This window comes from Sciurus carolinensis, chromosome 3 (assembly GCF_902686445.1).
Source record: "Sciurus carolinensis chromosome 3, mSciCar1.2, whole genome shotgun sequence".
Classification (NCBI taxonomy): Eukaryota; Metazoa; Chordata; class Mammalia; order Rodentia; family Sciuridae; genus Sciurus; species Sciurus carolinensis.
In genome coordinates, this window is record NC_062215.1 from 21,974,648 (window position 1) to 21,991,162 (window position 16,515).

The 16,515-nt window shown below is 50.0% G+C and overlaps 1 protein-coding gene and 1 long non-coding RNA gene across 3 annotated transcripts; one reads left to right on the plus strand and one right to left on the minus strand.

Moving 5' to 3' along the window:
• The first annotated feature begins 4,368 nt into the window (after positions 1-4,368).
• Ccr7 (C-C motif chemokine receptor 7) lies at positions 4,369-15,745 on the plus strand. 2 transcript variants are annotated; one of them, XM_047547403.1, is made up of 3 exons: positions 4,369-4,434; positions 10,716-10,765; positions 13,726-15,745. In XM_047547403.1, exons 1-3 carry the CDS (start codon positions 4,425-4,427, stop codon positions 14,800-14,802), a joined length of 1,137 nt encoding a protein of 378 aa, XP_047403359.1. In that variant the 5' UTR covers positions 4,369-4,424; the 3' UTR covers positions 14,803-15,745. The 2 variants fall into 2 exon arrangements, with proteins under 2 accessions (XP_047403359.1, XP_047403358.1); XM_047547402.1 differs by lacking the exon at positions 4,369-4,434 and adding an exon at positions 7,758-10,270.
• Positions 5,803-11,024, minus strand: LOC124981200 (uncharacterized). Its single transcript, XR_007107936.1, has 3 exons — positions 10,887-11,024; positions 8,912-9,071; positions 5,803-7,564 (listed from the first exon to the last, which is right to left on the minus strand). It is a non-coding gene; the product is annotated as an uncharacterized LOC124981200 (long non-coding RNA).
• Positions 15,746-16,515: the final 770 nt, after the last annotated feature.

Consider the following 16,515-nt stretch of genomic DNA (forward strand, 5'->3'; position numbering starts at 1 on the left):
AATAAAAAAGAAGAGAAATCAAACAGAAATAAGGAAAAAATAAAGCCTGGGATACAAAGTAATGAAATAGAGAATTAGAAAAATTTAGAGAAAGTCAACAAAACCAAAAGTTGATATTCCAAAATATCAATATGAATAACTACTATGGAACTAGACTCACCCAGATACCAAAACCAAACAAAAGCATCACAAGGACAAAAAAAAGAAAAAAGGAAAAAAAAAAACAAAAAAACACAAGTTAATATCCCTTTTAAACACAGGCAAAACATTCCTGAACAAAACATTGACAACTAAATCCAGCCATGTACCATGACCAAGATATTTATCCCAGAAATTCAAGTTTTGTTCAACATGTAAACATATGATCCAAGTAATACACCATAGTAAATACATGAAAGGGTGAAAAAAAAAAAAACCCACAATGGACACAAAGAAAATATTTGACAAAATCCAACAAACTAGGAATAGAAGGAAATATGATCATGACCATCTATGATAAACCCCCAGCTAGCAACATACTTAATAATGAAAGACTATTATTTTTCCCCTAAAACCAAGTACAAGACCAGTGACTCTTGCCACACCTAGTCAACATTGTTCTAGCTGTGGCAGTTAGGCAAGGGAAAGAAACACAAGCATCCTGATTGAGGAGGAAGAAGTATTCATGTATGGCATGATGCTATATTAGGAAATCCTAAAGGTTACACACACACACACATACACAATCAGAACCAATAAATGAGTTTCTTAAAATTGCAAGTTACAAGGTAAATGTGCAAAAATCAATTGTATTTTTATACCCTAGCAATGAGCAGTCTGAAACTTAAATTAAGAAAAAATTCCACTTAAGGTAGTGTCTAAAAGAATTTTCAAAACTTAGGAATCAATTTAACAAAAGAAGAAAAATGCTTGCACACTAAAAACTGTAAAACACTGAAAAAAATCAAAGCAGGCCTAAATAAATGAAAATACATCCCATGTTTATGGACAATAAGACTTAATTAGGGACTGGGGTTGTAGCACTGTGGTAGAGCACTTCCCTAGCATGTGTGAGGCAGATGTTTTATTCTCAGCATCTCCTATAAATAAATGAAATAAAGGTCCATCAACAACTAAAAATATATATTTTAAATAAATATTATTAAGATGACAATATTCCTTAAATTGATCTACAGATTCAAAACAATAACTATTAGAATCTCAGCTGGTTTTACTGCAAAAATTGACAAGCTGACACTAAAATTTATATAGAAAAGAGAGACCCAATCAGATGTGGTGGTGCACACCTGTAAACCTAGCACCTCAGGAGGCTGAGGCAGGAGGATTGCAAGTTCAAAGCCACCCTCAGCAAAAGAGAGGCACTAAACAACCAAGTGAGACCCTGTCTCTAAATGAAATACAAAATTGGGCTGGGGATGTAGTGCAGTGGTCACATGCCCCTGAGTTCAACCCCCAGTACCCCCCCAAAAAAAGAAAAAGAAAAAAGAAAAAAAAAAAAAGACCCACATTAGGCAAAACAATCTTCAAAAAGAAAAATAAAGTTAGAAAGATTACAGGTTTCAATTCCAAATCTTACTACAAGCTACAATAATCAAAACAATAAGGTTCGGTGAGGTTCAAGCATGAGACAGACACACAGATTAATAGAGTAGAATTGAGAGACCATAAATTAACCATTGCTTTCTCAGTCAGTTGATTTGCAGCAAAGGTGCCAAGACAATTCAACAGCAAAAGAATAATCTTTCTAAAAAATCACACTGGGAAACAAGATATCCACATCCAAAGAATGAAGGTGGATCCTTACTTCACACCATATTGAAAATAACTGAAAATTGGATCAGACCTAAATGTAAGAGCAAAAACTGTAAAACTGTTATAAGAAAACATAGGAATGAATCTTTGAGAACTCAAATTAGGCAATAGTTTCTTAGATATGACAACGAAAGCCCAATTGACAAAAGAAAAATAAATAAATTGGACTATAAATTTTCAAACATTGTGTTTCAAAGGATACCAACAAGAAAGTGAAGAAATAATTCAAATAATGGGAGAAAGTACTTAAAAATATATATCTGAGAAGGGACTTATACCCAGAATATATAAAGAACTCTTACAACTCCACAATTAAAAACAAATAACCCAGTTTTTAAAGGGCAAAGAATTTAAATAGATAATTCTCTGCAGAAAATATGTAACTGATCAGTAAGCACATACAAAGATACTCAAGATCAGTAGTCAGTAGGAAAACCAAAACCACAATGAGCTAACACTTAACACCCACTAAGATGGCTTGAATAGGGACAGACAATAATAACAAATTGTTGAGTGTGTGGGATCCTCATACATGGTTGATGGGAATATAAAATGACATAGCCACTTTGGAAAACAGGATAGAATTTTCTCAATTGGTTAAACATAAAGTTACCATACAACCCAACAATTCTACTCCTAGGCATATACTCGAGAGAATAAAATCATATGTCCACACATCAAAAAAGCTTGTACACCAATATTCACAGCGTCACTACTCATAATAGCTAAAAAGTAGAAACAACCCAAAGGCCCAACCGATGATAGAAAAACAAAATACGATGCTTCCATACAATGGAATATTATTTAACCATAAAAAGGAACAAATAACTGAAGCATACTACCACACGGATGAACCTTGCAAGGGCTGACTGAAAGAAGTGAGACATAAAGAACACAGTCGCATATGTCCATATACATCAAATGTCCAACAAAGGCAAATCTACAGAGACAGGAAGTTGATCTCTAGTTACCAGGGGCTGCGGGTGGACATGGTGAAGACATGAGGGTCTTATTAATGGGAATGGTGGACAGGGACTAACAGATATCCTAAGTGGATCGTGGTGGTGGTTGTTCTACTCCGTGAATGTATAAAAGCCAGAGCACTGTACACTTGAAGAGGGTAAATTTTATGGGATAGGAATCATACCAGAACAAAGCCATCATTAAGGAAGGAAAACAAGGGGCTGGGGAGATAGCTCAAATGGTAAAGTACTTGCCTTATAAGCCCAAGGTCCTGGGTTCGATTCCCCAGCACCGCAAAAAAAAAAAAAAAAAGTCAGAGGAAAAGTAGTTTGGGAAATGCGGTTCCCTGTACCATCCAGCAGGACAAGGACATAGCGAGCACCTGCAATTTTATGTTGCCTGGGCATCGTTGTTTCCGTTTGTTTGTTGTTGTTTTCTGCACTGGGATGCTTACCCACTGAGCCGCATCCCTAGCCCTTCTTATTTTTTATTTTGAGGCAGGGTCTCGCAAAGTGGCTGAGGCTGACTTTGAACTTGTGATCCTCCTGCCTCAGCCTCCCAAATTGCTGGGATTACAGGCATGCACCACCACGCCCTGCTCTTGGCAACATTTTTAAATAAAAGTTTAACTTTCTCATGCCAGAAGTGAAACTCAGTTACCCTTGACATGCCTGTCCAATACTATCCCCCACTGGAATGGCCCTAGTCGGTGGCTGCAGATAAAAACCCAGAGGCGTCTCTGCTTTTTCTTGCAGCTTGTTTTAAACAGACTGTTTAGACATTTGCTGAGGAACTTATGTGACCACCTCAGGGTCACAGCCTGACCTGTGTGACTGCTTCCTTTAAACCCGCCAGTTGAAGTTCTCTGTAGGAAACCAGTTCGGATGACACCCTGAATCCAAAAAGCATTGACCCACAAGACCCCTCTTTGTTCTCTGTTGGCTTTCAGTCCCCGACCTCTGTTGGTGGGCAGGGCCTCCACGCATACCAGTTCCCTCCCTCCAACACAGGATCTGTAAATACAAAAAACAAACCCCTAAACTTTCACTTTGTGGTTGGGTTGTTGCAGCTTTCCCTGCAGTCTGACCCCTGACGGCAGGGCCACCTGAGGGGCCTCACTTAGGTGATGCAGGTGGTTCTTCTCTGGGGCTTTTCTGGCTGGTCTCTGGTGGCTACTGGGACAGGAGCTACTGGCTGAGCTGATAATGAAACTCAAAGAGTTTCATTCAACACAAAGGGAAGAACGGGGACACGCCCCCTGACTCCTACCCTCTACCCACAGCCTGGCATGTGATATTTGTGCTATAAGCATGTGTTGGATTAATAAGGTGCCCCTCAACTAAGCTCTGCCAGGTGGCACGAGGGGCTTTTCCAATGTAAATGACCTGATGATTCAGGATCTTATGACCAGTGAGTGGGGCTGTCACTCTGTCACCTTTCTCATACCTTTGTCCCCAGCAGGCTCTTGGGGGTGGGGGGCGGTTAGTGAGGCAGGGAGGCTTGGAGGGAGGAGCAATGGTGGGAGGGGCGGGGAAGAGGGAGGCTCCTCTCACAACTTAAAAGGGGCTCGTACCATTTCCTCCCCAGACAGGGGTAGCTCAAGACGTGGGCACGGCCTTCCTGTGTGGTTTCAGTCACCGGAGAGTGTCATGGACCTGGGTGAGTAAGCCTCCCTGGGTGAGACAGAACAGGGACCGGTCCCGGGGTCTTGGACCCCAGGCAGACCTAGTAGAGTGGGGATGGGGTGGAAGGCATGAGGAGCTTGCTAAGAAATCAGGAGGTTTGGTGGGCATTGGTGGCTACTTCCAGAGAAGGACGCTCTGAAGTCCCAGGGAGGGTGCACCTGCCCTTTCAGACCCAGGACAGCAGGCAGTCATGGGGTGCCAGAAAGGACAAGGGGGCTGAGGTGTGGTGTCTTTCTGAAACAGCAGGGAATGAGGAGCTCGGCGGGGCGGGCTGGGTGACCTGAACAGAACCTGTTCTGGGGAGGCCCTCTGAGACCTCTGGGGACCAGTTTCATCTCCTCGGAGGGCTCGGGACCCTCCCCCTTCTTCCCAATTTTCTCCTTCCTCCCCTGCTAAGTAGGGGTCTGGATTCCTATGCTGCTGTGTTGTGAGTAGGAGCACCTCACACAGGTGACTGTGCTGTGTGTGGGAGCGGCATGGTGCTTTCTCCCTGCTGGGCACGCCACAGGCTTTGTGCCAGCTTTGCCATTTGCCTCTTGCAAGTTGGGGGATGACATGGAACAGCCGGGAGCATTCAGCTTAGAGAAGCCATAACCAGACGCCCAGGACAGCCCCTGTCCCTCCCTGATCAAACCCCACTCACTCCAGCCAGATGGACGCTGCTTCTCCCTAGAAAGCCCTCCTTCTGGTCTAACCTCAGTCTTGACTGGAGAGTGTACGAAGGGAGCCCCGGGTGGGTGCTGAGTGGGTCTTCCAGCCCCAGACACCCCAGTTATCAATCTCAGCTGCAGAGTCAGAGCCACCTGAGGCGAAGAAGGCCAGGTTCTTAGATGGCTCGTCACACAGCAAGCGAAGCACCACAGCGGCCTCAAAGCCACAAGAGGTTGGCTTTAAAAAGTGAAGGTTCCGTGGTGCTGTCCTCACACCCCTCCCTGCCACACCACAGCCCTTGCCTGCCTCTGCCTTCCCCGCCCACCCCAAACCTGGGTCTGGACCCAGCAGACAGCTGTGGTAGGGATGCGGTGGTGCCCCACCGCCTGTGAACTCCAGGATCTCGCACCTGCCTCCCGGGTGCCTTGGGCATTGAGTGGGAGATGCTTGTGGGATGGACGGACGGACAGATGGACGGATGGATGAGTGGATGGAGTAAATCAAGAACTTCAGGTGGATTTTCAGTTTTGAAAATCTCTTTTAACCTCTCCTCCCAGTCAGTCTGCCCCCCTAAACCTAGAATCCACTTGTGCGGGCCTCCATCCAAGGGCGCCCACGCCACCCACTGGAGACGGCGTCCCTATATTGACCTCTGTGCCACTAAACCTTTGAAAAGCAGCTCCCCAGAGGGAGGAGAGGCTGAGTTTGTCCTGCTGGCCAATTTCCAGAGTGTAAGTTCTGCTGCTGGGTTGACTGGAGGCAGTCAGCTGCCTTCTGAACTCACAGAGGGATGCTCTCACCACCGGCTCCAGAACATCACTGAGGGTCCCCCTGGACTAGGTTTGGGGGTACTGGACCCCTGGGTCTGGACGCAGTGCCTGGTCCTGGAGGAAGAGACATTCTTGCTTCCTCACTGAACTTGAGAGAACCCCAACGGCCAAACCCCAAATACTGGTATGAAGAGCCACCTCTGAGAAGTAGTGCCCCAAAACGGGCGCTGGGCCGTTGGAAGGGCGGCTGGGCCACAAAGGGTCTGTTTTTCGATATTCGTCTGCCCAGCAGGGAGCAAGAGGTAGGTGAGGAGGCTCGGTTTCTGTTACACAAAATGAAAAACGCCACTTGAGGGCTAAGCGGACTTTTTCACCGCCTCTTTCATGGTTTGAATGAGCAGCCCCCCCCCCCCATTGTCAGGATTCTCAAAAGCAGAGAAAAGAAAATTGACCCGCCACAGACTTGTGTCTCCCAGGCTGGTGGTACATGGTGGCAAAGGAAGATGGTAAAGGAATTCAGGGATAATCCCTCTTATCTTCCAGCAACTAGGTCCCTCGGCCAGAGGAGAAGCTACAGCCTGGGTAGCTATAAAAAATCTCTCCTCTTTGCTCAGTACTTTCTTTCATTGATTGAGGAATTCGGGGAAAACCAATCTGGTGAGGAGAGACACATCTATGTCAATACACTGCTGCCGCAGAGTGAGAGGGAGCATTGATGGGGATGAGGACAAGATAAGGAGAGAAGTGTGGCCACAGGTCAGGAGAGTATTTAAGTTGGGTTTTGAAGGATGTGTAGGAGTTGTCTAACCAAATGAGGAAAGGGTCCAGGCACAACAGGGACATCTTAAGACATCAGAAGCCAAGAAGGTAAATAAGACAGAAGGCATAAGATCTAGGGAAGCAGAGGGGAGTAGGGTGAACCCCAGACTGCATGCCTCATCCAAATCCAATACTTTTACAGGCCCATGCAGCACACAGAATATCCTGGGAACTCAGCCTTGGGCTCAGAAGTGGTCAACTCTGGCAAAAGTAATAAAGACAAGAAAGAAGCTAGTGGAGAGGAATAGTGGGCAGGCCCAGGAGGAGGAAAGGACAGGAAGGTAAAGGTGTGACCCAGACCAATACTTAAAACTGTGTGACATCTCTGAGAAGTTTGCACTCCACCTTGAAAGCAATGGGAAGCCCCTGAAGATGTTTACCTCTCAATTAGGGGAGTTAAAGGACGAGAGCAGCAGAGCCTTATGTCAGGCAGGGCCAGCTCTGAGAGACAATGGTGAATAGAAGCAACAGGCACCGTGGTGCACACCTGTAATCCCAGCAACTGGGGAGGCTGAGGCAGGAGGATCACAGGTTCAAGGCCAGCCTCAGTACCTTAATGAGACAATGTCTCAAAATTTAAAAATGCAAAGGACTGAGGATGTAACTCAGTGGTAGAGTGCCCCTGGGTTCAATCCCCTCTACCACTGGAAAAAAAAATAGAAGCAACAGAACCGAGTGACCAATGGAAGCAGGAGAGTAGGGGTTGCCTTCATGTTCCACGGAGGTTCACGTATGCAGTAAGCACATCAGAAATGTAGCATGATGCAGTGGTGAGAGCTATCCCATTCACATCTCAGATCCATCTCTGAGAAGGCAGCTGTGTGCCATCAGGTGAGTAGCTTAACCTCTCCGGGTCTCTGTTTCCTGGAACATAGAATAAGAATCACAGGGAATACCTTACAAGATATCATAAGGGAGAGATTCATAAAGACAAGGTGGCGGCACAAAGACAATGGTTTACAGAGTCAGAGGGTTCAAAGCCCAGCTCCACCACTGGCCCTTCGGGTGACTCTGGGAATGCTACTCATCTTGCTGTACTGTTTCTTTTTTGGCAAGTGGGGATGACTGCAGTGCTTGTCTCTGGGGCTTTTGTGAGGGTGAAATGAGACCTCACGGGTAGGCAGTTTGGTGCAGAGCTCAGTGAATATAGATATAAGTTTTGTCATTGGATTAAAGAGTGGACAGAAGTGACTCCATGACTCGGCCAGCTCTCCCCTATCCCAGCCTGTATGAAAGGGGGTCCCCCAGGCCTCTTATCTCCTCTCTAGATCCCTACGGCTTCCCTGCTTCTGCCCTCCTTCTCTCCCCTGCCCAGGAAAGAGCAATTCTGGAGAAGAAAAAGATTGGGTGGCTCTGGGGCCAGGGGATGGGCAGCCAGAATCCTGGGCAACCTGGAGGGTCTGGAAGAACATGGGGATGGAAGTTTGGGGATGGGATGGGAAGAAGTCAGTAATCCTCTCCTCCCAGACAGGAGGTTTCTCAGGACAGGGGCTCAGGTTGGAGTTCTAGGGAAGTTTACATTTGTGATGATCATTCCTGGAAACTCAGAAAACACCCAACATCTAGGTCAACCACTCCTCAACACCCCCCCCCAAGATTCCCAGAGCCGTTGGTGACACCCAAGTTGCTGCCCAAAACCAGTTGCTTTATGACTTTCAACAGACAGGAATGATCTGACTCGTGGCCATTGACCAGGTCCCTGGGTCACACGCCAGAATTCCCCTAAGTTTCCCTATTAACCTTCTTGAAAATGGTCCATTCTGGACCTACAAGATGCCTGCTCATCCCCTAGGTCCAACACGCCAGGAGTGTGAAATCATCTACACACATGGGCCAGGACCTCCCCCACACCCCCACAGGAGCAGAAGGAATGGAACAGGGCCCAGGAGGAGGGAGACAGAGTAAGACAGAAACAGCACTTACTCCTCGTCTTTCACCCATTGTGGCTGATCAAAACCTTGAGGTTTCTCGTTCTCAGTGACAGTCAGAGCGGGCTTTCTCTAGAGTCACCGAAAGACTTTGACGTGTTTAAAGAAACCTCGAACGCCAAGCATCGAGATGAGTCAGGCAGGACAGGCGGTGCACTGGACCCTGGAGGGCATGTGGTTAAGTGGAGACAGGCAGCCTCAAGCTCAGGGGTTCCAAAGGTAATTCAGTAAGAAAGGGGAGTGAGAGACCAGAGCAGGATGCCACATAGAGACCCACACCTACCGGGACTGTCAATGCTCAGGCACAAGCTGGAGACAAGAGGACACTGATTCCTGTCCCTAGCTATAGAAGATGCAGCTGGGAAGGCAGGTCCAAGTACACAGGGGAGGGTTTGACTGCCATGCTGAGCATCAGGAGCTTCACCCTCAGGGCTGGGTTGAGCCTGTGGAAGACACCATGGGATTTGGCATCAGAACTATGCTTTAGGGACGGGCACAGTGGTGTACACTTCTAATCCCAGAGGCTCTGGAGGCTGAGGCAGGAGGATCACAGGTTCAAAGTCAGCCTCAGTAACTTAGCAAGACCCTATCTCAAAATTAAAAAAAAAAAAAAAAATTTAAAGGGCTGGGGATGTGGCTCAGTGGTTAAGTACCCCTGGGTTCAATCCCTTGTTCTAAAAATAATAATAATAATAACTATACTTTAGGAATCATGCCTAACAGTAGCATGCAGGATAAGTTTCTTGAGATGGGAGAAATATCTACTTATCTATGTGGCCTGATGCCCCTCCTGCCTACCCTAGAAACTCCCAAGCCAGAATCCCCAGCCTCTAGCCCGGTGTCTGGATGGAGCCCTCAAACTGCAACCCGGGTGTCATGCAGTATCACTCCAGCAGGTGGTGCTGTGGCCAAGGACACAGAACCTCCAGGCTTGGGCTGCTTCCCTGGCCTCCAGAGGGCCCCCAGTCTCCAGAAGATATGGGGAGCAGGATCCCAGGCATTTCCAGCCCCTACTAAGACAGGAACAGCAACTGCCTACAGGTCCTGCCTGAGTATCCACGTGTGCCCTCACGGTGACGCTCCTGTGGGTCAGACCCTGGCTGAGAACTGAGAGTCAGGGAACAAGGGGGAGTTCCAGGGGTGGAGAAGGCCCAGCTGGTGCCCCGGGGGTGCTCCCAGACTGCTGGTGGGATGACCCTTCTACATAACTTCCTCTGTCAACTGTTGTCCCTGCTCAGCCAGCAGGAGGAAATACGTTCTAAGGCTCGGCCACGAGGCCAACTGAGCCGTTGTCTGCAGCATATCCAGCCCTTGCGCGTTAAAAGCCGGCCTCTCCATCTGCTGCTCGGAAGCAAGGAGAGCCTCCTGACCTCCACAGCGTGTTCCTGCCACCCTCCCCCCAAGAAAAAGAAAAACTGGCTCTGCTCCCCTCCCACCTATCACCCAGGGCATTAGATTAGGAAACAAGTGAAAGAAAAGAAAATACACACACGTTTTTTAAAAGACATGTAGTTCTATCACAAAATAGTGCCCATCCGTACTCTAGGTGTCCTCTCAGACCCTTGATGCTCCCTCCTTCAGATGGACAAGCAGGGCATTCATTCATTCACTCACGGGTACAAAAATCCTGGACCTGCACCAGGTAAGAGGAAAGGGACCCTGCCCCAAAAGCAGGCTAAGACGCTGGGCCAGGGGACCAATAGTCAGTGAGTGCTAAGTAAAAGTCAGTGAATGAAGGGGTGTTAGGGGCCCCTGAGACCCCAGGGTCAGGCTAAGGGGCAGTCAGGCTTCAAGTGAACTCTCCAACTCCAGAAGAAGCCCAGCTGGGCCAGGGTGAGGGGCAGGAAGCGCCTGTCCCATGTTCTAATCCTGGACCTGGGAGTGGAGGAAGGAGAGGTGAGGACAGGGATGCCGGGCATCAGGCCAGGTGTTCAAAAGCACAATCTGGTTCTGATGTTCTCTTGTGCAAATGAAGTGCCTGGAGCTCAGGATGAAGGTTCCCAGCAGCATCTCCCCCTCTGCTGCTTTCTTTAATAACAAAGGGTCGTCCCTGCCAAGCAATCACTTTCTTGCCTTGTCTCCTACAGGGAAACCAATGAAAAGCGTGCTGGCTGTGGCTCTCCTCGTCATTTTCCAGGTGAGGTTTCCTACCAGGGGACGCTCTGTTCCCTCCCTTCGCTCCCCTCCCAAGCCAGGAGTGCTGAGGGAGAAGCTGGTCATTTGCTAGAAAGAAATCAAAGACCCAGACGAAAACCCACCTGCCATTCATTAAGCTGCTGGCCACTCCTTCTCCATCTGTTGAGTGACCCCCAAGAGTCCCAGATGGTCTCTGAACTTCCTTTACTCCATCTAAATTAAAATACGGGGAGAAGTAATTTACCACCACCTTCCCTACCCCACTGCCGGTCTCCCCACCCAGGAGACAGAAACACAGATTGAGTTCTTGGAGAGAGAAGAAATGCAAAAAGCAAAGGCCAGGAGAAGACCTGGCTCTGCACGTGTGTGAACACATCCACACTTGGAAAATGCCACACGTGAGCAGAGTGGAAACTTTGGTCTGGTGACCCAGTTACGATTCTAGCCCCCCAGAGTTGTCTCACCATCACCCTTCAGTCCAAGGCTCCCCTAGATGCCCCACTCTCTTTCATGAAACAGGGACCCATCTGGCCTCCCTGGGAGGAGAGGGAAGAAAGGGTGGACCGGGACGCAGTGGGGGAGGGTGGACAGAGCACACACTTCACAGGGGCCTGAAATCTGCAGGAGAAAGATCCCCAACTTGCAAATTTCCCTTTCTCAGTCTCCGCAATGGTGGCAAAAGGCGCACCCTGTCATGTGCCAGAGTCAGAGGAGACAACTCCTTGAGTTAGTTTCCTCTGTTGGTCAAGCGGGAGCGCTCCGGGGCTGGGAGGAAGAGCCGGCCCCTCTGAGGCCGCTCTGGAGAGGCAGTGCTTCAGAATTGGGCTCTTCCCCAGGTCTGGCGGCCAGAGGGGAAGCTTTCCAGGAGCTCAGGCCAGAGGCAGGCCCCAAGCTGGGCACTATTCCCAAAACCCCATCCCAAAGGCCCCCCGGAGCTTGGGCTGCAGCCCTGAACTTGGCCCCCCTTCCCCGTCACTGCCGCCTCCCTCCCTCTGCCCAGTCTCCAGCGCTCAGAGGGGCTGTACTGCTAGCTGGAAAGCTGGGGAGGGGATGAAGACAGCCATGGCTCGTTCTGCTCTTCTCCTCAGGTGGGGGGACTCAGACAGGGCAGGATGTGGTGGGGCTGTGGGCTGCCGAGGCGTCAAGGCTGCAAGGGGGGTGTGGAGCAGGAGGACTGGGTGGGGGAGCACTTCAGAGGCCAGGAGTACTGCCCTCCAGAAGGCCTGAACCCCCTTAAGCCCAGGGGTCCTGGACCTAAAGCTTCGTGTCTTACTCCAGGGGGGCCGAGGGCAGCCAGCCTCCTCCAGGACTCCCAGGCAACACCCACAGCCAGGAGAGGGAAAAGGGGTTGCCACTGACTTCTTCTCAAGCTAGCAATGCCTAAAGGAAAGGCTCCTGGACACCATTTCAGCCTCCTCCTGTCCCCACGCCTGGACAGTGATGAATGCAGAACGTGGATTGTCGTTGAACTTTTTAAGAGCCCAGTTCCCAGAGGAGGAACCAGGAGTTTCCCGAGGCTGGTCTCCGAGAGCAGGCTCATCTATCACTGTGCACAGCCACGTTCGTGCCCCCTCCTTCATTGATAAAATCACAGCAGGCTGCTGAACCTTCACCGGGCCCTGCAGACAGGCTAAAAAAAGCCCAGAGCAGCTGAGCCCTGCTGATTGGGTTCTGTCTGCCGGAAGAGAGGCAGAGAGGTGGAGAGGGTGGGAGCACAGAGGGAGAGTGGGAGAAGAAAGTCACACTTCCTTCCAGGGGCACAGCTGCCCGAGACTCAGTCACAGCTGAGGAGCACTCCCCACCCCACCAGGCCCTATCAGCCAGTCATCTACTCACAGAGCTGGCTGCACTTGGGCACGTGTCGCCTGAGCTCCTGCTGAGTGCTAGCGGGCACCAAGAATCCATAAATGTCTCCAAGTTGCTCGCCACCCATGATCACAGTAGTCTGCACCAAACCCAGGGCTTCGTGGCCTCTTAACCGGAGCTTTTTTGCCTTCTTCTCTTCTCACTGCTGGTCCTCCTCAACCTTGACCCCAAGGTGGACTTTTCCCTCAAAAGCTGAGGTATATTATAGGTCCCCTGGAAAACTCCACCAGGTTCTAGAGGAGGCTCCAGAAGAAAGATGCACCCTCCAACCAGAGGGCAAAATAAAACTGTGGACATGAAAGGACCAGAACCTGGGTTGGGTACCTTACAATTAACGTGTGCAAGAGAAAGGATTCACCTCAGGAAAACTGAGGCTTGGTGAGAGAAAATGCATTTAACCAGTTCAAGGCTCACTGGATCCCAAGACCGGGACTATTTCCAGTCCACTGTCCACACGTGCAAGGCCGAGTAGGCAAAATCAGACCCCTGATACTGACTGGTAGAAATCTAGAATCCTAGGACCCACCTAGCCTACCAAATTAGGATCTACTTGTGCTTTGGGGGTTTGTTTTGTTTTGTTTGTACCAGGGATTGAACCTGAGGACGCTTAACACTGAGCCACATCCCCAGCCCTTTTTATTTTTTTATTTTGAGACGGGGTCTCGCTAAGTTGCTTAGGGCCTCACTAAGTTGCTGTGGCTGGCTTTGAACCTTCCATTCCTCACACCTCAGTGTCCCAAGCCACTGGGATTACAGGCATGTGATACCATGCCCTACAGGATACACATTTTAACAAGATCCTTAGGTAATTCATATGCATGTTAAAGTTTGAGATGCAGGGATTTCAAGCCAAAGAATTACCTGGAAATTTTAGAAAAAAATACAGATTCCTAGGCCCCATCCTCTGAGAGCCTGGTTTATCAGGTCTCAAGTAAGTTCGGGAAAATTTGCATTTCTATCAGGTTCCAGGTGATAGTCCACACTTTAACACCACTGATCTAGGATAAATCCCAGCTAGACTTGGACCCACCTAGTTAAGAGTTTAACTAGGACTGTTTAAATAAGGACCGTTTTCCCTTATTTCCTTCCCCACAGGTGTGCTTGTGCCAAGATGAAGTCACAGATGATTACATCGGGGACAACACCACGGTGGACTACACCTTGTATGAGTCTTTATGCTTCAAGAAAGACGTGCGGAACTTTAAGGCCTGGTTCCTCCCAGTCATGTACTCAGTCATCTGCTTCGTGGGCCTGCTGGGCAATGGGCTGGTGGTGTCCACCTACATCTATTTCAAGCGGCTCAAGACCATGACCGATACCTACCTGCTCAACCTGGCCATGGCAGACATCCTCTTCCTCCTGACCCTTCCCTTCTGGGCCTACAGCGCAGCCAAGTCCTGGATCTTCGGTGTCGACTTCTGCAAGGTCATCTTCAGCATCTACAAAATGAGTTTCTTCAGTGGTATGCTGTTGCTTCTTTGTATCAGCATCGACCGCTACGTAGCCATCGTCCAGGCCGTGTGTGCCCACCGCCACCGTGCCCGCGTGCTCCTCATCAGCAAGCTCTCCTGTGTGGGCATCTGGATGCTGGCCTTACTGCTCTCTGTCCCGGAGATGGTGTACAGCGGCACCCAGAGGAGCAGCAGCGAGCAAGCCTGGCGATGCTCGCTCATCACCGAGCACGTGGAGGCTCTGATCACCATCCAGGTGGCCCAGATGGTGATCGGCTTTCTGGTGCCCCTGCTGGCCATGAGCTTCTGCTACCTGGTCATCATCCGGACCCTGCTCCAGGCGCGCAACTTTGAGCGCAACAAGGCCATCAAGGTGATCATCGCCGTGGTCGTGGTCTTCATCGTCTTCCAGCTGCCCTACAACGGGGTGATCCTGGCCCAGACGGTGGCCAACTTCAACATCACCAGCAGCACCTGCGAGCTCAGCAAGCAGCTCAACATCGCCTATGATGTCACCTACAGCCTGGCCTGCATCCGGTGCTGCGTCAACCCTTTCTTGTACGCCTTCATTGGCGTCAAGTTCCGCAACGACCTCTTCAAGCTCTTTAAGGACTTGGGCTGCCTCAGCCAGGAGCAGCTGCGGCAGTGGTCTTCCTGCCGGCACGTGCGCCATGCCTCCATGAGCATGGAAGCCGAGACCACCACCACCTTCTCTCCATAGGCAGCTCCTCTGCCCGGCGGGGAGGGACCTCCGCCAGGGCCTAGGGGCCACAGGGAGCAGATGCAAGACTCAGGACCCATCCAAAAGCTGCTTAGGGAAAAGCAGTTCTGGCCACTGAAGTTGACCTCAGAGTGAAAACCTGGGTCCCAGGAAACAGCTTGACCCCAACACTAGCTACCTCAACCAAGACTGGAAAGAGACACAGCTAAGAAGTGATTACCAGGACCAGTGACACTCCAAACCCAAAGCTGTTGTCCCCAAACCAGACATGAAAAGTGAGCATGGAGAAACCCTCTGCCCCTCCTAGAGTAAAGGGGACAGGGTGGGTGGTGGCAGGGGCTGCTGAGTCCCCTGAATGAAACTTCTTCCAAACTTGAAAGAAGCCAACCCAGAAATTTGAGGGCAGAGGCCAGGTCTTCCAGGAAACAAGGCTTTGTCTCCAAGACCAAGATGGTGTCGAAGCTTCTTAGCTTGGTACGAAAGGGGCATCAACAGGTCAAACCAACTCTGTGAGTCCCTTCCTCTGTCTCTCTTTCCATGGTCAGGAAGGCAGCCTCCTCGCTGCCCCGAGAGCATGCCTGCCCTCCCTCTGCTGCCGACAAGGGAAGGTGGTATTTCCTGCAGGTCAGGCCGGCTCCCTCAGCCTGACAAAACCACGTTCCCAGCCAAGCTCTGCAGCAGCAAGGACATACGGTCAGGTCTCAGCTCCACAAGGATGGCAGGAGAGGACAGAATGATTGGAGACCAGAGAGGGTGACAACGCAGGCTGCCAAATGAGCCTCCTTTCTATTATTGCTTGTCACCAGGAATAACTCCTCTGCTGCTGTCTTTTCAATACATCAGGACAGCACAGAACGGTTTCTCTTGAGGAAACAATGGCTTTAAAAGCAATAAGATTTTTTAAAAAATAAATGGTTAAATCTCAAGTGAGTGTTCTTTTGCAATACACCACGCCCCACCTGATCACCCCCGGCCCCTCCTCCCCATCTTCATTTCTCAGAGAGGCTCTGAAACACGAGAACACTGAGCTATGCTCTGAGCTCATCCAGTGACACGAGCCCAAGAAGCTGACAGAGGCTGAAGGAGGGCAAGGACAGGATGTCCATCTCGTGAACGCTCTTCCAGAGAGCGTGGGATGGAACCAAGCCTGTGCAGTCACCAGAGAACCAGAGACTCCAATCGAGTGCAGACTTAGGGAGACCAAATGGTTCCAACAACCTCGCCACCTGGGAGCCAGCTCCGCTCTCAGCCGCATCTGCATACTGGTCGGCCCGCCTGTGCCAGCTCAGCCTGGAGCAGGAGCCCCCACCCTTGTTAGTCCCAAAACTTGTGTTTGGAGGTAGGGTCTCTCCCTGGGCTCAGAGATCACGGCATTCTGGGCTATGGGGTCTGGAATGGGACTGATGAGACAGGCAGGATGGGACCCTTGGCTGGGTGCGTGAAATCTGGGACCAGCCAGGACGCTCCCAACTGGCCACTTGTACCAATGGTCCTCCGTGGCCTACATCTCAAGTCCATCCCTGCGTCAGCAACAAACTACCACAGTCTGGGTAATTGTTAAATAATAGAAAAGTGTTCCTCACAGTTCCCGAGGCTGGACAAAGGGCCTAAAGGGCACAGCAAGTTCCCTTTAGCTCTTTTATAAGGTCATTAATCCCATTCAAGAGCATGAGGCCCTTATGACCTAACTGCCCCCTTCCCAGGGCCTCCCCC